The sequence below is a fragment of the Rhinoderma darwinii genome, chromosome 1 (genome assembly GCF_050947455.1).
Source record: "Rhinoderma darwinii isolate aRhiDar2 chromosome 1, aRhiDar2.hap1, whole genome shotgun sequence".
NCBI lineage: Eukaryota > Metazoa > Chordata > Amphibia > Anura > Rhinodermatidae > Rhinoderma > Rhinoderma darwinii.
In genome coordinates, this window is record NC_134687.1 from 211,675,078 (window position 1) to 211,697,318 (window position 22,241).

At 41.2% G+C, this 22,241-nt stretch overlaps 1 protein-coding gene across 3 annotated transcripts in view; it reads right to left on the reverse strand.

Moving 5' to 3' along the window:
- Positions 1-22,241, reverse strand: part of CFAP299 (cilia and flagella associated protein 299) — a 504,679-nt gene that overhangs the window by 443,973 nt on the left and 38,465 nt on the right. For all 3 annotated transcript variants that reach the window (XR_012880616.1, XM_075849838.1, XM_075849839.1), the window contains exon 2: positions 3,703-3,833. Coding sequence is in view for 2 of the 3 variants with exons in the window: in XM_075849838.1 (XP_075705953.1) it covers positions 3,703-3,833 (131 nt within the window). In the remaining variant the exon portion in view is untranslated. The remainder of the gene's footprint in view (positions 1-3,702; positions 3,834-22,241) is intronic.

The window sequence follows — 22,241 nt, forward strand, 5'->3', positions numbered from 1 at the left end:
GCTTAGATACAGGGTACAACATACAGTATCACTCATGGTTCCTGTATGGGAGGACTACTTTGATGACGGCTTTTTTTTATTCTTAATAAAATTATTAATGAGGGTTGTGTGGGAGTTTTTTATTACCACCGCCTTAGTAATGGCCGCTGGCTGATTGACAGTGTCCATTACTAAGGCGGTACTTAGTGTTAGGCGGTGCTTAGTGTTAGCCGGTGCATAGACTAACACTAACTCCAATTATTACCTCGGTACCCCTCACCACCAGGAGTGTAGGGAAGTGCGATCCAGTACCCGACCATCTGTAGTGATGGTCAGGTACTGGAGCGACCATAGGCTGGTATTATTAGGCTGGGAAAGCCAAAAAACAGTGGCCCTTCCGACCCTGGTAATGCTAGCCTGGTGCTGTGTTGTATCTGGCAGGTTATAAAATATGGGGGGGAACTCCACGTGATTTTTTTTTTTAAATAAATAATTGGAAAAAACGTGTGGGTCTCATCCCCATTTCTCGTAACCAGCCAGATACATCATAGCAGCAGCAAGCTAGCATTACCAGGGTGGGAAGGGCCAAGGTTTCTGGCCTTTCCCAGTTTATTAATACCAGCCTGCGACCGCACCAGTGCTGGCTCAAACCCGGCTCTTCCCGGTTCCCCTGGTGGCGCTGGGTACTGGGGTAATAATGGGGGTTAGTGCTAGCCTTTCAATGGCTAACATTAAGCCTCGCCTTAGTAATGCATGCTGTCAATCAGCCAGCGGCCATTACTGAGGTAGTAATAAAGTAAAAAATACACAAAAGGACATAGAAAAAAATATTTTATTGAAATAAAAAAACACACAATCCTCATTAACTATTTTATTGGGAATAAAAAAAGCTGTCACCGAAGTAGTCCTCGAATCCGAAGTAGTACAATAACCGAATCTGTAAAAAAAACACAAACACAAAAAAGCAAAGCCATTATATACTTACCATTCCTGGGTCCAGCGCTGGAGCCTCAATGTCAGCAAGCTGGGCCCTATATCTAAGCCTATAATATGTGATAAAGTCTGCTGAGCCACTGTATCTATTCCTATCCATAGCTATATGGTCATAGTTATATAGATATGCTGTCTCCCCTAACGTTTTAACACCTTAGTGAAGCCCCTGGCTGTTAGCGCTGCATCGTTGGTTCACTTAGGAGACCCTATGAAAGCTTCGGGCCGTCGGCCATGAGAATTTGGGGGGGGGGGCCAAGAATAACTTTTGCATCGGGGGCCCATGAGCTATTAGCTACGCCCCTACACCCAGGCCCACCCAGGCTCCAGCCGCTGCCTCCATCTCAATGGTGACCTAGCGATGTTCTGTGATGCCAACGTTGCGTCACTATGTAATACAAGTTTATTAAAAATCTAGGTGGAAGTCTTCAGGGCTCGCCACACTTTTAAAATATGTTTGCTGCGTGCTGCGCTTTAATGGAATTAGAGAAAGCCAGCAAGGGGAGCCAATGCATTCTGCTCTCAATAGCAAAATATTGTGGAATGGTCGAGTGGTAAGTGACAACCAGCACCAATGTATGTATGTATGTATGTATGTATGTATGTATGTATGTATGTATGTGTGTGTGTGTGTGTGTGTGTGTGTGTGTGTGTGTGTGTGTGTGTGTGTGTGTGTGTGTGTGTGTGTGTGTGTGTGTACACACTGTATAGGAGAAGGGGTAGGGGAGAGGTGCTTGATGTTGTTCTTTATGATTAACGGGAATCTGTCACCAGATTTATGCTGCCATATCTCAGGGCAGCATAAAGTATTGACAGATAACCTTATTTCAGGGGTCTGTCACTTGTCAACATGATGTAGTTTTCATAAAATTACCGTTTACAGTTGCAGCACAAGCTGAGCGCAGCGTGCTCTCCCTGCTGCTGATTGACATCTTTCTCCATATTACTGTGCATAGAGAAGAAAGCTCTCAATCAGTGGCAGTGGATGGGATTAGCCTGCATATAATGAATATGGAGGACTCCAGAATTAGTGCCTCCACATCATTAAGAGGACTCCAGCCTCGGCTCACGCTGAACCTGATAAACTGTGATTTTATGAAAACGACACCATATTGACAAGTGACACATCAATGAAATCAGGGTTTCCGGCACTGCTTAATGCTGCCCTAGGATAGAGCAGCATAAACCCGGTGACAGATTTAATTTAAAATTAGGTTCAATAGGGCTAGAACTTTAAAAATAAACTTAATTGTATTTGTGTTTACTGTAAATACTGTGCCGTTCCCACACCTCCAGTACCCTTACTTCGTACGGCGGCAACTGGCTGCCACAATCATGTGACATGAACACATCACTTCGTTGTGTAAGCAAAGTAAACAGAGATGACTTGGGACAGGCGGGTGGGTACCTGCGGTGCGGGAATGGCACATAATTACTAAGATAAGTACGTTACAATTTGATCTATTTTCAACCTAAATTAAACTAATTTTAATATCTCAGAAAACCCCTTTGACAACCTTCCCTAGTGGTCGCTGCTTACTATGCCTCCCGCTGACAATTCTGCTCACTTCCCTCCCTTTAAAGGCTCAAACGGTAAACCCCCCGATGCACTGACGAATATCACTGCATGGGGCCCTGAAATTTCCGATGGCGGCCCCGGCTAGAGCCACTAGGCCGAACCTACAGAAATCAGTTTGGGGAATAATTGAAATAGAATTGCATGTGGCATTTTAGAATGGATGTGAAGATAAAGAAAAAAACAGTATATTCAATCTCTCCTAATAGAAATGCAGAAAATACCAACACACACACACACACAATCGGCCCACAAAATAATTATTGTATTGTACTACTTAAACACTGTAATATTGATTATATAACCATTGTATAAACTGCAAGGAATGGATGGTTCCTCTTAATAAATGTGTCACACTTTACTACAAATTTTCTTTCTATTAAGACTGGTGTATAAAATGTCAGTCTTAATACATTTCCCCCTTAGTGCATCCATAATTCAACCTTACATTTATCATGGTTGAACTTTAATGTAGCAAGAGATGAAACGCACAGACACATGCATTTGGTCAGGAACAATATCCTCTGTAGTACTGCATATTGTAAGCAATGCTTTTTGGCATTCATCGTTTATCTATTCCAGTCTCTTACTTGTTTTCCTGAAGCCTAAAGACACAGTAAAACGCATCTGACAAAGAACAAATGAGCTACGTGGAAAGAAAGGGAACATGCTGCCACTGAAGACGAAATAATAACTATGTTGTTTCTGTCAAGATTGGTACTCGTGTTTCAATGATCAAACAGAAGAGAGGAAACTACTGGAGAAAACTTGATTTTACTGTCACTAACAGAACACTTGGGACATTCTGGGCAGTGATTATTCGTGATCTGTTCCAGTACTTCCCTTGTTTCCGCATACATTTTTAGAAAATATGTACGGTCCCTGTGCTTTCATCATGGTCTGCTGGTTGTGCACACATATTTTTAGGATTATCCTCTTTTCATAAATTAGTAGCTTACAGTCAAATGTGGTCGCACAACAGAGATCTTCCAGCTCGCTCACCCTAACTGATCTGCACAGCACATGTGTCTTGGTACAATATCAGACCTGTAACTAGTGTCCTTATTTGATGCGGAGGGGAAGGAAATGCCAATAAAACTGTTTCTAATCATACAGAGAATGTGGTCCACTTGTTACCAGGCACAGCTGGGACTTACTTTTGTTGAGTTCTTTGGGAGAGTCTGGAAGCCTCTGCCGCAGCCTTTCTTGCCTCAAACTCTTCTCTTTTTAGTACCTCTCCACTTCCCCTGTAGCCCAACTCCACCAGCTGACGGGCTAGTTCTTCATCCTAGGAAAACAATAGAAACTTATTGCTTTCTTAAACGGTCATTTTCTTATTAGCCTTGTTTTAGTTAAGTAGTTACAGATAAAGGAGAGAGGTCATATAACGTATAGGAGAACTGCCAGAAGTGTAACTGTATAAAATGCCTGAACATGAAAATATGAAAAAGTGGACATTTTAACAGCATACTTTAGTGCCAAGTCCCGAGGCCTGGGGTTTGGCCTGAACATGGGATACTAGTATATAAAAAGGCTGAATTGTAGAAGTCAGTACCAGACAGCTGCTACAAAGGCAAATAAGATGATGAGATGCATAAAAAGTCACTCTATGCACATGATGAAAAAGTATTTTTACATACAGTACACAACATAAATGAGTACACCCCCTTTGAAACCTAATAAATTCAGCAATTTATCTTTATTATAAATAAGACATATTTGGGGTTACATTTGGATTTAACTTTCATTATCAATGTTATCAGTTAACATTGAAACAATACTAAACAAGAAAATATGGTTTATGTGTACACCTTCCTGAAAGTTATAAAATACAGCTTCATTCACATCTGCATCAGGAGGCTCCATTAGGAGTCTACATAGCAGATTCTGTCAATTTTGCCAGATAAACTAGCGCAGCATGCTACGCTATTTTGTCTGGCAAAACCGTGAGGGAAACTCAATGGAACTCATTAAAGTCAATGAGCTCCATCAGGCACCGTTGGCTTCCGTCAAGGTACGGATCCGGCAAACCCAGTTTTTCGACGTTCTCCTCCTATGACGGAGCAGAACAATGGAAAGTTCTGACCCAAATGTAAACAGAAACTTAATATAGTTTTCTGGTGCTAATTAAGGTTAATAGATCAGTAGATTTGTCTGTTAAACCATCACACTCAAACAAGTGTGACATTTGAAAGTGGTACTTGACCCAATAAATCACTACCAGACCTAATGTTGACATTGGCACCACATGGGAGAGAATTGTCTGGAGGTTTGAGAAAGAAATGTATTGCACAACAGAGGACAAGGGTACATGAAGATTAGCGAAACACTGTTATAAAATAAGGTAAGAAATACAAAACTTAAAAAGAGAAGATGGTCTTATGGCAAGCTCCCTGGAATGCTCAAGATGTCACGTCAGCTTTTACCTCATGATAAGCGAGTGTTGCTGAGGAAGGTGCAGGAGAAATCGCCAAACAAGTGCTGCAGAGCTGGCAAAAACTGTTGCATATCAAACTAGAGTGACTGTTTCATTGCACATAGTAAGATGTATCCAGCATAGATGTTGCATGGTTATAGTCCACGCAGGAAGCCACTGCTAAGCCAAAGCACAAGAAAGCCTCTTTAGCACTTGCTAAGGCTCATATTATTAAAGGTCAAGACATTTGGGAATTCATAGTCTAGTCTAATAAGAACCAAAGTAAATGTTTTGGGATCTAATGGCATTCTAAACATATGGCGTTGCAATGGGGATGAATAAAGTGTGAACTGCATGGTCCCCACAGTGAAGTACGGCAATGGTAAAGTTCCTTTATGGGGATTTGTGACTGCTAAAGGTGTGGGGCAATTGTACTTCATCGATGGAATAATGCATTTCCAGATGTACTGCAAAGTCTTGAAAGAGAAGATGCTACCCTCTACACATTCTGGGTCACCAAGCACTTTTTCAACATGATAATCACCCCAAACATTCTTCCAAGACCACTGCTGCATTCTTAAATAGACACTAACTAAATGGGCAAACAATTTATGCTAATCTAATAATTTTTAAGCCACTCGCGATTTTCACTGCGTGTTTTACGGCCATTTTTGGAGCGGTTTTTCTATAGAGTCAATGAAAAACGGCTCCAAAAATGTTCCAAGAAGTGACATGCACTTCTTTTTCGCGGGCGTCTTTTTACGTGCCGTTTTTGGAAAACAAGGCGTAAAAAAACGCCCCGTCGGAACAGAACGCCGTATTTCCCATTGAAATATATGGGCAGATGTCTGTAGGCATTCTACAATACGCCTGAAAACACTCCGTGTGAACATACCCTTAGTGTTACTGCCTCACCCCAGTGCTGGATTCACCGCTACACTGTTCATACCTGCTGTATAATGTCCTCCATTTTACTGCTTCTCTAATATATATATGATGCTCCTCTTCTATGTGTGTGCTTACTAGACAACTGAGAATTAAAGATAGGGGCTGCAGAGGGGAACATTTTTAAAAATTCAGCATACAAATCATACATTTGCCAGAAATAGTGTTATTCCTCATGTATAAACATTTGACTGCTTATTCTGAAAAGTCATCTGAAAAGTTAGGTACGCTTAAAGGAAGAACAGTGTAAAAGTGCTGAAGGGCCAAGTATGTCCCCCTATAGAGCACCTGGAAAAGAAATGTTAAGCAGCACAGGCAATCAAGCATCAAGTCATTCAGGGAGGTCACCCTTCAGGAGTGGAATAGAATACATGTCACAATATGTCATTAACTTGTACTCTTTATGCCAAGAAAGGTCAGTGCAGTACTTGAAAGTAACATAGGACATACTAAGTAATAGTATGTTACTTATTGGTTGCATTTATTCAAGAGTGTACTTAAATCTGCAACCCTGGATTAGAGTAAGGGTATGTTCACACGGCGGGGGTCCGTAACGGCTGAAATTACGGGGATGTTTCAGCCTGAAAACATCCCCGTAAATTCAGCCGTACCGGCATGTGCAGGCGCTTGAACGGCGCGTCAATTACGGCCGTAATTAGCGCTGCTATTCATTGGAGTCAATGAATAGCGGCTCCAATTACGGCCAAAGAAGTGACAGGTCACTTCTTTGACGCGGGCGTCTATTTACGCGCCGTCATTTGACAGCGGCGCGTAAATATACGCCTCGTGTGAACAGACAAACGTCTGCCCATTGCTTTCAATGGGCAGATGTTTGTCAGCGCTATTGAGGCGCTATTTTCAGACGTAATTCGGGGCAAAAACGCCCGAATTACGTCCGTAAATAGGCCGTGTGAACATACCCTTAAGTTGCCAAATTTCTTTATTTTACAGATATTAACCCCTTCCCGACATTTGACGTACATGTACGTCATGGAAAGCATTGACTTCCCGCATCTTGCCGTACATGTACGTCAAACGTTTGGCACCGGCTCAGAAGCTGAGTCGGTGCCATCATCGTCGGATCTCAGCTGTATCTTACAGCTGACATCCGACTGTAACGGCGGGGACCGAAATTAGCTTCGATCCCCGCCATTAACCCCTTAAGTGCAGCGCTCAAACGCGATCGCTGCACTTAAGGTGTTTGCAGCTCATCGGAGCCCCAGCAATGAAATTGCCGGGGTTCCGGTGGCTGCAATGGCAACCGGAGGCCTAATACTGGCCTCCCGGTCTGCCTAGCACCGAAGCCGGTCAAGATCCGCCCGGCGGCGGAGCCTGATCGGCTTCCGTAGCTGCCGGCAAGATGGCGCCGGGTCAGGAGCTGATCCGGCGTCATCAGCGGTGGAGGTCAGCTGTACTGTACAGCTGACATCCACCTGTAACGGCAGGAACCGGAGCTAGCTCCGATCCCTGCCATTAACCCCTTCGATGCAGCAATCGAAAGCGATTGCTGCATCGTAGCGGTTACTAGCAGATCGCCAGCCCTGACAGGCAATCGGGACTGGCGACTGCTGTTATGGCAACAGGAGACACAATGGTCTCCTGCTCTGCCATTACGGAAGCCGATTTAGGCCCCGCCGGGAGGCGAAGCCTAAACGGCTTGCTGTCAGTGAATGACTGACAGATCTAATACATTGCACTACATAGGTAGTGCAATGTATTAGAAAAAAAAAAATCTGACCGTTGGACCTTCAAGTCCCCTAGTGGGACTTGAGAAAAAGTGTAAAAAAAGTATAAAAAAGTGTAAAAAAAAGTGCAAAAAATAAAAGTTTGAAAACAATAAAAGTTTCAAGTAATCAAATAAAACACAATCCCCCTTTTACTCTTATCAAGTCCTTTATTATTGAAAAATAATAATAAACCATATGTATTTGGTATCGCCACGACCGTAACGACCGGAGGTATCAAAATATTATATTATTTATTGCACGCGGTGAACAGCGTAAAAAAAACCCGTAAAAAACGTTACCAGAGTTTCTGTTTTTTTGGTCACTTTGCCCTACAAATATTACAATAAAAAGTGATCAAAAAGTCGCACGTATCCAAAAATGGTACCTATAAAAACTATAGCTCGTCCCGCAAAAAACAAGCCCTCATACACCTCCGTCGACAAAAAAATTAAAACGTTATGGTTCTCACAACTTGGCGACAGAAAAAATAAATTCTTTTTACAAAAGTAATTTTATTGTGCAAAAAGTTGTAAAACATAAAAAAGTGCTATAAATTAGGTATCGCCGGAATCGTACGGACCCGCAGAATAAAGTTAACATGTAGTTTATAACGCATGGTGAACGCTGTATAAAAAAACGAAAAAAGCTGTGCCAGAATTGCGTTTTTTTGTTTACCTGGCATCCCAAAAAATAGGATAAAAGGTGATCAAAAAGTTGCATGTACCCCAAAATGGTACCAATAATAACTACAGCTCGTCCCGCAACAAACCAGCCCTCATACCGCTACGTCTATAAAAAATAAAATTAGTTATGGCTCCAATAAGTCAGGAAATAAAAAAATATGCAGTTGTGCCCAAGGGGAACATTTCTTCTGTTTCAAGAGGCGATTTATCAAGGACCTAAAATTAGGGAACCAGGAAGGGGAGGGCCCGAACATATCCGCTGGAAGCGACGGTGCCCGTATTATACCAGGACAACACTTCCCAGCAAAATTCCTCAAACTACAAAGGCGCGGAGTGTGGACCAAAAGGGGGATAAGAAATGACACCATTTATAAGTGCAACACTGGCCTGTGCGGAAAGGATTGCTTCACAGCGTAACACACATCTATGGATTATTTTTATTTTTTTATACCACCTGACTATGCCCCTTATATACTCCGCCCCGCTTACATGTACCCCCACATTATAAAACACCAGCAATACTCAAACAAATATAGTACCAAGCAAAATCCGCTCTCCAAAAGCCAAATGGTGCTCCCTCGGCCCTGAACCCTACAGCGTCCCCAAACAGCAGTTTCCTTCAACATATATGGCATCGTCATACCCGTGAGAACCCTTTTAACAATTTTTGGGGTGTGTGTCTCCAGCGTCATAAGCTGGGCATGACATATTTGCCACTGAATGGCATATCTAGGGAAAAATATAAATTTTTAATTTGCACCATCCGCAGCGCATTCATTTATGGAAAAGACCTGTGGGGTGAAAATGCTCACTACACCCCTTAATAAATGCCTTGAGGGGTGCAGTTTCCATAATGGGGTCACTTATCAGGGGTTTCTTTTTATTATTTCACATCTGAGCCTCTGCAGTTGTGAACCAATACTTTGTAAATCGCCAAATTAGGCCTCCACTCCGCATGGTACTCTTCACTTCTGAGCCTGGTCGACTGTCCAGACAAAAGATTAGGGCCACATGTAGGGTGTTTCTAAAACCGGGAAACACCGCATAATAATTAGAGGGCTGTCTTGTTATGGTGGCACAAGCCGGGCACCACATATTGGCATATCTATGGAAAAAAATCCCATTTTCACTCTGCAACATTGAGCGCACACTAATTTCTACAAAACACCTGCAGGGTTAAAATGCTTACTACACCCCTTGGTAAATGCATTGAGGGGTGTAGTTTACAAAATGGGGTCACTTCTGGGGGGTTTCCACTGTTTTGGGCCCACAGGTGCCCAGAAACCAATCCAGCAACATCTGCACTCCAAATGGCGGTCCTTCCCTTCTGAGCCCTGCCGTGTGCCCAAACAGCAGTTTATGACTACATATGGGGTATTGCCGTACTCGGGAGAAATTGCTTTACAAATGTTGGGTTCTTTTTTTCCTTTATTTGTTGAGAAAATGAAAAAATATGCGCTAAAGCTACGTCTTATTGAAGAAAAAGGACTGTTTTTATTTTCACTGCCTAATTCTAATAAATTCTATGAAACATCTGTGGGGTCAAAATGCTCACTACACCCCTAGATGCATTCCTCAAGAGGTGTAGTTTCCTAAATGGAGTCCCTTTTTGGGCGTTTTCATTGTTTTGTCCCCTCAGGGGCTTTGCAAATGTGACCTGGCCTCCGCAAACCATTCCTGCTAAATGTGATCTCAAAAAGTCAAATAGTGCTCTTTCCCTTCTAAGCCCTGCCGTGTGTCCAAACAGCCGTTTATTACCACATGTGGGGTATTGTTTTACTCGGGAGAAATTGCTTTACAAATTTTGTGGTGCTTTTTCTCCTTTAGTCCTTCTGGAAATGAGAAAAAATTAGCTAAACCTACATTTTCTTTGAAAAAATTTAGATTATTATTTTCAGGGCCTACTTACAATAATTTCTGCAAAAAAACTGTGGTGTCAAATCGCTCACTATACCCCTAGATAATTTCCTCAATGGGTGTTGTTTCCAAAATGGGGTCACTTGTGGGGGGTTTCCACTGTTTTGTCCCCTCAGGGGCTTTGTAAATGTGACATGGCCTCCGCAAACCATTCCTGCTAAATGTGATCTCCAAAAGCCAAATGGCGCTCTTTCCCTTCTCAGCCTCGCCGTGTGTCCAAACAGCCATTTATTACCACATGTGGGGTACTGTTTTACTCGGGAGAAATTTCTTTACAAATTTTATGGTGATTTTTCTCCTTTAGTCCTTGTGGAAATGAAAAAAAATTAGCTAAACCTACATTTTATTTGAAAAAATGTAGATTTTCATTTTCACAGCCTACTTGCAAAAATTTCTGCAAAAAACCTGTGGGGTCAAAATGCTCACTACACCCCTAGATAATTTCCTCAAGGGGTATAGTTTCCAAAATGGGGTCACTTGTTTGGGGTTTTCACTGTTTTGTCCCCTCAGGGGATTTGTAAATGTGACATGGCCTCCGCAAACCATTCCTGCTAAATGTGAACTCCAAAAGCCAAATAGCGCTCTTTCCCTTCTCAGCCACGCCGTGTCTCTAAACAACCGTTTATTACCACATGTGGGGCATTGTTTTACTCGGGAGAAATTGCTTTACAAATTTTGCGGTGCTTTTTCTCCTATAGTCCTTGTGGAAATGAGAAAAAAAATCGCTAAACCTACATTTTCTTTGAAGAAATGTTGATTTTAATTTTCACGGCCTACTTCCAATAATTTCTGTAAAAAACCTGTGCGGTCAAAATGCTCACTACACCCCTAGATAATTTCCTTGAGGTGTCTAGTTTCCCAGATGGGGTCACTTTTGGGGGATTTTGACTGTTTTGGCACCGCAAGAGCCCTTCAAACCTGACATGGTGCCTAAAATATATTCTAACAAAAATAAGGCCCCAAAATCCACTAGGTGCTCCTTTGCTTCGGATGCCGGTGCTTCAGTCCAGTAGCACGCTACGGCCACATGTGGGATATTTCCTAAAACTGCAGAAACTGGGCAACAAATATTGAGTTGCATTTCTCTGGTAAAACCTTCTGTGTTATAAAACAAATTGTATTAAAAATGTATTTCTGCAGAAAAATATGAAATTTGGAAATTTCACCTCTACTTTGCTTTAATTCCTGTGAAATGTTTAAAGGGTTAAGACATTTTCTAAATGCTGTTTTGAATACTTTGAGGGGTGAAGTTTTTAAAATGGGGTGACTTTTTTGGGGTTTCTAATATATAAGGCCCTCAAAACCACTTCACAACTGAACTGGCCCCTGTAAAAATAGCCTTTTGAAATTTTCTTGAAAATGTGAGAAATTGCTGCTAAAGTTCTAAGTCTTGTGAGGTCATAGAAAAATAAAAGGATGTTTAAAAAACGATGCCAATCTAAAGTAGACATATGGGTGATGTTAATTAGCAAAAATTTTGTGTGGTATATCTGCCTGTCTTACAAGCAGATACATTTAAATTGAGAAAAATGCTAATTTTTGCAATTTTTCGCCAATTTTTGGTGTTTTTCACAATTAAATACTGAACATATCAAGCAAATTTTGCCAGTAACATAAAGTCCAATGTGTCACGAGAAAACAATCTCAGAATCGCTTGGATAGGTGAAAGCATTCCGGAGTTATTACCACATAAAGTGACACATGTCAGATTTGAAAAATGAGGCTCTGTCAGGAAGGTCAAAAGTGGCTAAAGAGGGAAGGGGTTAATGACATATGTTTTTGTATGTGCTTGTATATGTTTAATAAATCACAAATTTTTAAAAATCTTTCCATGAATTGTAATAATCTAGAAACAAATTATCTATATAAGCTTAGAGGAGGTGTACTCATTTAAGTAGTGTGCTGTATATGATTATTATTTAGCATCAAATGATTAATTACTTAGTTTAATAATTGATGAAATTCCATTATATCATGCAAACATTCAAATTGACAAGTAGTTTCATCTGAGAATAGACAGTATTAAAAAACGAAACAACAACGTTACTTGAAATAAAAATACAGAAAACACTCGCCACTTTGGTTTTAAAATCCGGAGTTTGTTAATGATTATTTATGTTCATGTTTACATTCTTTAATATTATTCACATCAATGGAAAGTTCAATTGATGTAAATAATACACGTTTAAATTGATGTCAATGCTATACTACCATGTGACATAAGAATGGAGGAGGTTAGTCCATGCTCCACCTCCATTGGGCTTGCTTACCTTCACCTGTTCAGCAATTTCTTATTCTTCACCGTCCGCTCCTCCTATTCCACTCAGCAAAACCTAATAATTTTCAACCACTTCCCCCTCAGGATAAATGTCTTCATTTCCTGACTGACTAGCATTTAAGCGTTTGTCTGGTTTAATGGAGGAGGGTCCGCCTTTAAGCTCTTACCGACATTTGACATAACTGTGCGCCATAGTCGGTAGAGGGGGTTGTATGGAGCGAGCTCACAGGCCGTTAGAAAGAGGGGGGTCCCCTCTGTCACTCCATCGGGCCACACAAAGGGCTGCCATGTACCGATTGTTGCCATGGCAGCCTGGGGGCCTAAAGAAGGCGATACACTGAAATACATATGTATTGCAATGTATTGTACCAGCTATCAAACTATGGATTGTTCAAGTTCCCTAGAGAGACTAAAAAAAACAAAAAACATTTTCCCTTTATTTCCATAAAGCAATGTAAAAAATTAAAAAATATACATAATTGGTTTTTCTGCGTCCTAAAACTCAGAAACTATTACAGCATAACATTATTTAACTCAAAGGATTAAAAAAAAAAAAAAAAAAAACCTCACCAGAATTGCTGTATTTTGGTCACCTTAGTTTCACCCAAAAATGTTAATAAAAACATGGAAAAAAAATTGGATGTACCTAAAAATGATACTGATCAAAACTACAGCTACAATGGAGAAATCGTTTTGTTTCCCATTCCACCCCACAATAGTTTTATTTTTCAGTTTCTCAGCACATTATTTTGTACTGTACATTAAATGGTATCCTTAAAACAACTCGTCCCACAAACAACAAGACCTCATATGGCTATTTCAACGCAAAAATAAAAATAATGGCTTTGCAAGGTAGGGAGGGAAAAAACTAAATAGCAATAATGGCTATCGGTGGAAAGTGTTTAACCGCTTCCCGACCGCCCACTGTATATTCACGTCAGCATTTGCTGGGCTCTATGCAGTGCCGACGTGAATTCACGGTGGGTCTTAAAAGCACGATCCGGGTGTCTCAGAGTAGCGCTGACACCCGGATCGCTCTGTTAACCCCTGCCTCTGGTCCCGGAGACATGACCGGGACCTAATTGGTTCAGGTCCCGGTCATGTGATCGCAGGGAAAGCTTGTTGTAGCAACGAACTGGAAAGTTTGTTACTACAACAAACTGGAAAGTTTGTTGCTACAACAAACTTTCCCGAGGACCGATTGCGGGTGCTGCAGTCGGTTATAAGGCAGAACCGGGGGCCATACAACAGCCCCCGGGTCTGCCATGCACAGCAGCCTATGAGAACCAGCCGGAGGCAGGTCCTCATAAGCTTCCTGTCAGTGTGACTCTCAGCGTCACACTGACAGTTTATAATACGTTACACTACCTAGGTAGTGTAATGTATTATAGCAGCTATCAGTGCTGCAGTTCTTCAAGTAAAACAAGTAAAAAGTAAAAAATAAAGTAATAAAAATGTTTTATAAAAGTGTAAAAATAAGTTATAAGTTACAAAATCAAAAAAATGCTTTTTTTCCTATAATAAGTCTTTTATTATAGGAAAAAAATGAAAATGTTAAAAAAAGTACACATATTTGGCATCACCGCGTTCGTAACGACCCAAACTATAAAACTATAATATTATTTTTTCCGCACGATGAACAGCGCAAATTTTTTTTATTAAAAAGCAATGTCAGAATCACTATTTTTTTGGTCATCAACCCTCCAAAAATATAGAATAAAAAGTGATCAAAAAGTCGCATGTACCCTAAAATAGTACCAATTAAAAAACGACAAGCCGTCCCGCAAAAAACAAGCCCTTACACAGCTTTTTTGACTGAAAAATAAAAAAGTTATGGCTCTCAGAATATGGTGACACCAAAAATTTTTTTTTTATCGAAAAGTGATTTTATTGCGCAAATGCCACAAAACATAAAAAAAACTATATACATCTGGTATCGCCGTAATCGTATCGACCCGCAGAATAAAGTAAAATGTCATTTATAGCGCACGGTGAAAAGTGTAAAAAAAAAAAAAGACAAAAAACATTGTCAGAATTTGTTTTTTTGTCACTTTGCTTGCCCAAAAAATCTTTTAAAAAGTGATAAAAAAAAAAAATCACATGTACCCTAAAATGGTACCAATGAAAACTACTGATTGTCCCGCAACAAATAAGTCCTCGCACGGCTCCGGTGAAGAAAAAATAAAAAAAGTTCTGGCTCTCAGAATATAGCGACAGAAATTGTGCAGTGTCCAAAAGCTGATAAGATCGGGCGCCATTTATCATTTATTTACCGAATTATTATACCCTCTTATGTCCTGATGCCCAATTTACACATACCCCCACATCATAAACTGAAATACCAGCAAAACCCCAAACAGAGCAGTTACCAAGCAAACTCTGCGCTCCAAAAGCCAAATGGCGCTCCCTCCCTTCTGAGCCTCACAGCGTGCCCAAACACCAGCTTACGTCCACATATATGATATTTTATATCCGGGAGAACCCGCTCAACATTGTATGAGGTATTTGTCTTCAGTGGCACAAACTGGGCACAACATATTGTGCGTTAAAATGGCATATCAGTGGAAAATTTTAATTTTCACTTTGCACCATCCGCTGCGCATTAATGCCTTCATGCACCACGACTTAATAGCATGTCGTGGTGCGGGGGGGGGGGGGTTATATATGGAGCGGGCTCATGCGCTGCGCCCGCGCCATATTCTGCAGGTGTCCGCTGTGTATTACAGCTGACACCCGGGACTAATGGACAGGAACAGCGATCGCGCTGTTACAGGAGCCTGTAAAAATGATATTATACTGCAATACATTAGTACTGCAGTATATTGTACCAGCGACCTAATGATCGCTCGTTCCAGTCCCCTAAAGGGACTTTTGGGAGGTTTCCACTGTTTTGGTAACTCAAATGCGACATGACACCCGAAAACCATTCCAGCTAAATTTGAGCTCCAAAAGCCAAATATTGTTCCTTCCCTTCTGAGTCTTGCCGTGGGTCCAAACAGAAGTTTTTTTTTACCACATATGGCGTATTGCTGTAATCAGGACAAATTGCTTTACAAACTTTTGGGTGATTTTTCTCCTTTATTTATTGTAAAAATTAAACATTTCTATGTTTTTTCAGAAAAAAGTAGATTTTCATTTTCACAGCCTAATTCTACTAGATTCAGCAAAAAAACTGTGGGGTCAAAATGCTAACTATACCCCTAGAAACATTCCTTGAGGGGTGTAGTCTACAAAATGGGGTCACTTTTGGGGGGTTTCCACTGTTTTGTTTCCTCCAGGGCGTTGCAAACACGACATGGCACTGAAAACCAATCCAGCAAAATTTGCGCTTCAAAATCCAAATGCCGCTCCCTCCCTTCTGAGCTCTGCCGTGGGTCCAAACAGCAGTTTATTACCACATATGGGGTATTGCTGTAATCGGGAGAAGTAGCTTTACAAGTTTTGGGGTGCTTTTTATTCTTTATTCCTTGCAAATATCTTTTTTTTATATATTTTTTCAGAAAAAAAGTAGATTTTCACTTTCACAGGCAAACTCCAATAAATATAGCAGAAGACCTGTGTGGATGCTAACTATACCCCTAGAAAAATTCCTTGAGGGGTGCAGTTTCCAAAACCGTGTCACTTTTGGGGGATTTCCACTGTTTTGGCACTACACCTCTTCAAACCTGACATGGTGCCTAAAATATATTCTAAAAAAAGGAGGCCACAAAATCCACTAGGTGCTCCTTTGCTTCTGAGGCCGGTATTCATTCCATTATCACACTAGGGCCACATGTGGGATATTTCTAAAAACGGCAGAATCTGGGTAATAAATATTGTGTTGCGTTTCTCTGGTAAGACCTTCTGTGTTACAGAAAAAAATGTATTACAAATGAATTGCAGCAAAAAAAATAAAATTTGTCAATTTCCCCTCTGCATTGCTTTAATTAATGTGAAACGCCTAAAGGGTTAAGAAACTTTCTGAATGCTGTTTTGAATACTTTGAGGGGTGCAGTTTTTAATATGGGGTGATTTATGGGGTCTATCTAGTACATAAGGCCCTCAAAGCCGCTTTAGAACTGAACTGGTCCATGTAAAAATCGCCTTTTGAAATTTTCTTGAAAATGTGAGAAATTGCTGGTAAAGTACTAAGCCTTGTAACGTCCTAGAAAAATAAAATAATGTTCAAAAAACTATGCAAATATAAAGTAGACATATGGAATATGTGAAATAGTAACTATTTTGTGTGGTATTACTATCTGTTTTACAAGCAGATACATTTAAAATTAGAAAAATCATAATTTTTGCAAATTTTCTCTATATTTTGGTGTTTTTCACAAATAAGCAATGAATTTATTGACCAAATTTTTCCACTAATATAAAGTACAATATGTCATGAGAAAACAATCTCGGAATCGCTTGGATAGGCAAAAGCATTCCGGAGTTATTACCACATAAAGTAACATGTCAGATTTGAAAAAATGGGTCTGGTCCTGAAGGCCAAAATGAGCTCGGTCTTCAAAGGGTTAAAGAGGCTCTGTCACCAGTTTATAAGTGCCCTATCTCCTACCTGAAGTGATAGGCGCTGTAATGTAGATAACAAGTTTTTTTGGGGGGTTTTCTTAAAGTTTATTTTTGATGGAAGTAGGACTATTTTTAGTTTTATGCGAATTTCTTCTTAATGCCCAAGTGGGCATTTTTTTTTACTTCAGAGAAAGTGCGCATTTGTAAAGAGAAGTGTATGACGCTGACCAATCAGCGTCATACACTTCTCTTCATTCATGTCCAGATGTACTCACAGCACAGCGTGATCTCGCTGTCACTCCCACAGTAACTTTACCTAAGTGTCGGGAGAATGAAAAGGCCTCGCCTCCTGGCTGGAGGCGAGGTCTTTTCATTCTCCCTACACTCCGGTAAAGTTAATGAGGGAGTAAGTGACAGCACAGCGTGATCTCACAGCTGAACATGAATGTAGAGAAGTGTATGACGCTGATTGGTCAGTGTCATACACTTCTCTTTAGAGCACGTGGGTGTTGTAAAGTGAAAAAACACCCAGTTGGGCATTTAGAAGGAATTAGCATAAAACGAAAAATAGTCATAACTCCGTAAAACAACCAAAAACTGTTGTTATCTACATTACAGCATCTATCACCTTAGGTAGGAGATTGGGCACCTATGGATTCGGGTCCTTAAAGAGGCTCTGGTCACCAGTTTATAAGTCTGACCGGATGGTGCCTAGAAGACCATCTCTTGCTCTGGAGGATCCAGAATGGCTGTGCATGTAATGTTTCATTTCTACTATAGTGGAGCTACAGCTTACAGCTGATCGTTAAGGGTCCCAGCAGCAAAACACCCTGGAATCAGCTTATAGTCTGGGGACTTTTCTAACAAAAAGGAGTATCAGCATCTGGAGTTTCTATATACAACATCATAGAGGAGACTTGCCGTATTAGAGATCCCTTTCCCTATTAGTCTGAGTAAAGAGCCCTTGGAAACAGGGTGCTGCCATTCTTTGTGACCATGTGTTGAATGCACCATATAAACACAAAGTCTTGGCTTTCGGCACTTCGATTGATCACCAGGGGGAGCGGTCATTTAATTTAACCCTGACGGGACAACCCTTTTAAGAATATTAGAGATCACCTCAGCGTTCTGTGACCTGTATAAAAGAACTTGCTATGTAACATGGCCATAGATATAATACTCTTTTGGGCATTTTCTGCCCTATGGAACTTGTGATGTTAATAATAAATATTAATTTTTTTAATAACTTTAGAAGTTATAACAGATAATTCATTATATTGCAGTTGACGACCCATTGCTTTATTCCTGTATCTCAAATCACACTAACCTCATATAATCAGCCTGACATAATGAAGAACTTAGTTGGAGAAGTGAAACAACTGTAGTTGGCAAGTATAATAGGATTGTATTGAGTAATATTCCAATCTTGTAATTTTTCACTAAGGTCTCGGTGCACACTTCCGCCACAGTTTTCACGGCCGTTTGTGACGGATCCGTGTGACCGTTTTAGCGGCCGTGTGCACTCCGTGTTTCCGTGCGCCGAGCATGGTACTGTCCAGGGTGCTGAAAGAGTTAATGGGCTGCACTGATCGGAGGTAACTCTTTCCGCAACCTTGACAGTAACATGCTCGGTGCACAGAAAATAAAATTTTAATGTAATAAAAAAATATAAAAAATAAGTTCATACTTACATTCCTCCTGTCCGGCCTCCAGAAATGACGTTTCATCCATGTCGCCGCTGCAGCCAATCACAGGCTGTAGTGGCGGTCACGCACGTCAGGATGTCGGCCTCCAGGGATGATGCTTCATCCCACGTGACCGCCTCTGCAGCCAATCACAGGCTGCAGCGGCCTCTGCAGCCAATCACAGGCTGCAGCGGCCTCTGCAGCCAATCACAAGCTGCCGCGTCAGAAAAGAAGGTCGGACTGAAGGAAGAAGAGGGACTCGTCACCAAGACAACGACCGGGTATGTATGAAATGCTTTTTATTTTAATCAGCAGCCTCTTTTCTCTATCAGTGATTGATAGAGACAAGTGGCTGCCGATTAGTGTAATATTTTTGTAATGTTTTTCTGCGCGCCCGGCCATTGCTAGGCAACGGCTCCGTCACACACGGACGGCACACGGATGCCTTCCGTGTGCCTTCAGTTTTTTTGACGGCCCCATTGACTTGCATGGGCCTCACGGTCACTGAATCTCGGACCAAAGTAGGACTCTACTTTGAATCGGAACGGAACAACGGGACCGTAAAAAAAAACTGAAGTGTGCATGGCCCCAATTAAATGAATGGGTCAGGGTGCTAGCCATCAGAAAAACGGCTAGCACCCGGAAGGAAAAAACTGAAGCGGGCATGGGGCCTAATATGCAGCATTTAAAGAGGCTCTGTCACCAGATTTTGCAACCCCTATCTGCTATTGCAGCAGATCGGCGCTGCAATGTAGATTACAGTAACGTTTTTATTTTTAAAAAACGAGCATTTTTGGCCAAGTTATGACCATTTTTGTATTTATGCAAATGAGGCTTGCAAAAGTACAACTGGGCGTGTTTAAAAGTAAAAGTACAACTGGGCGTGTATTATGTGCGTACATCGGGGCGTTTTTACTACTTTTACTAGCTGGGCGTTCTGACGAGAAGTATCATCCACTTCTCTTCAGAACGCCCAGCTTCTGGCAGTGCACAGACACACAGCGTGTTCTCGATAGATCACGCTGTGACGTCACTCACAGGTCCTGCATCGTGTCGGACGAGCGAGGACACATCGGCACCAGAGGCTACAGTTGATTCTGCAGCAGCATCGGCGTTTGCAGGTAAGTCGATGTAGCTACTTACCTGCAAACGCTGATGCTGCTGCAGAATCAACTGTAGCCTCTGGTGCCGATGTGTCCTCGCTTGTCTGACACGATGCAGGACCTGGGGAAGTGACGTCACAGCGTGATCTGCCAGAAGCTGGGTGTTCTGAAGAGAAGTGGATGATACTTCTCGTCAGAACGCCCAGCTAGTAAAAGAAGTAAAAACGCCCCGATGTACGCACATAATACACGCCCAGTTGTACTTTTACTTTTAAACACGCCCAGTTGTACTTTTGCAAGCCTCATTTGCATAAATACAAAAATGGTCATAACTTGGCCAAAAATGCTCGTTTTTTAAAAATAAAAACGTTACTGTAATCTACATTAGCAGATAGGGGTTGCAAAATCTGGTGACAGAGCCTCTTTAAAGAGTTACTGCTTAATTAGATTGTCCCTTAGGAAACAAGTACAATTTTCCCTTATTATCTAAAACCAACATTCACATTTCATGGTAGGCTATCGCTTAGATATGTGCTGGAATACTTAAATATTTAACATGGTGTTAAAGTGGTAGTAAGTAAATAGTTAAGTAATAGACTGGGTGGGGCTACAGTTTGTTCTAGATTAGGATTAGTTCATGCAAGTTTGCTATTGAATGCTAAATACATGTATTAAACTGGTTTTAACAAGGACATGGATTAATTGGCAGTTTATCATACAGATTGACTGAAGCATTTTATTACCTCTTTCTGACATCTTTATGTTATTGCTTTTTTTTTTTATATGGGGGATGCTTTGCTATGTAATACCAATAATTCTTGGACATGATGGAGAGAGGAAGATGGCTACTTGTCCTCATGACTGGATCTGTGGATATGTGTTTAACCCCTTCCCGCCGCAGCCCTTTTTCAGATTTTAGTTTTTTCCTCCCCACTTTCCAGAAGCCATAACGTCTTTATTTTTCCGTCGATATAGTACGAGGGCTTGATTTTTGCAAGACGAGTTGTAGTTTTTCATACCATTTATTTTGCCATATAATGTACTAGGAAACGGGAAAAAAATTATTTGTGGGGTAGAAAATGAAAAAAACAGCGATTCCTCCATGGTTTTTTGAGCGCCGTTTTTACGGAATTCACTGTGCAATTAAAACAACATGTTAACTTTATTCTGTGGGTCAACCCGATTACGGCGATACCAAATATATATAGTTTTTTCTATATCTTACTACTTTTACAAGTAATAACCTAGGTGTAAAAAACAAAAATTTATTTTGTGTCGCCAAATTCCAAGAGCCATAACTTTTTTTTTTTGGGGATAAGCTGTAGTTTTTTATAATACCATTTTGGTGTACACGCAACGGTTTGATCACTTTTTATTTCATTTTTTGTGGGAGATTAGGTGACTAAAAAAATAGAGATTCTGGCGTTTACAATTTTTTTTTTACAGCGTTCACAGTACGGGTTAAATAATGATATATTGCAATAGTTCAGACTTCTACGGATACTTTTTTACTATGTTCTAGGGGGAAAATGGGAAAAAGGAGTTTTTTTAAACTTTTAATATACATATATATTTTATTATTTTTTTTTTTTTACACACAAAACAACAACAACTTTATTTAACTAATTTTTACTTTTTCTTTATTAGTCCCACTAGGGGACTTCAACCAGCGATCGTTAGATCGCTTGCACGATATACTGCAATACTAATGTATTGCAGTATATCGTGATTCTGACAGGTATCTACTAAGCCCTGCCGGAGGCCGGGCTTAATAGGTGTACAAAGATGGCGGACCTGGGGGCCTTCATTTGGCCCCCAGGCAGCCATAGCAACCATTGCCCCCAAGCGATTGCATTGCGGGGGGCGCGATGAAGGGTTAGAGGGGGTCGCCCCCCTCTTTCTAACGATTTAAATGCTGCGGTCGCTATTGACCGCAGAATTTAACAATTTAAACAAGCGGGATCTCGCTTGAGCGCGATGCCGCTCATTACTCTGAAGTGTCGGCTGTAACAAATAGCCGACACCCGCATCGTATGGAGCGGGTTCACTCCGTGAGCCCGCTCCGTACTTACCCTACCCGACTTTGGCGCATGGATACGTCAAATGTCGGGAAGGGGTTGATGTGCTTACTAAGTATTTATGTACAGTATATATATATATAAAAATTGTAGTGATGGGGTAGGGAGACAGACAGGTGAGCCCTAATCTACCCGCCACTCAGTCCCTGCCTACTTGCAACGACCCGCCCTAGGCGACGGGGTACAACTGGGCAACGGTCCCTACACTCAATAGGTGCACGACAGACAAACAGACAAGGGTACAAAGAAGCCGGGGAAATGGGTAAGTTGCCCACGGGAACACCGTGAGCAACAAGCGAGGTGAACGAGCCGAGTCAAACCAGGAGATGAGCGAGGTACAAAAAGCAGAGCAGAAGAGTGG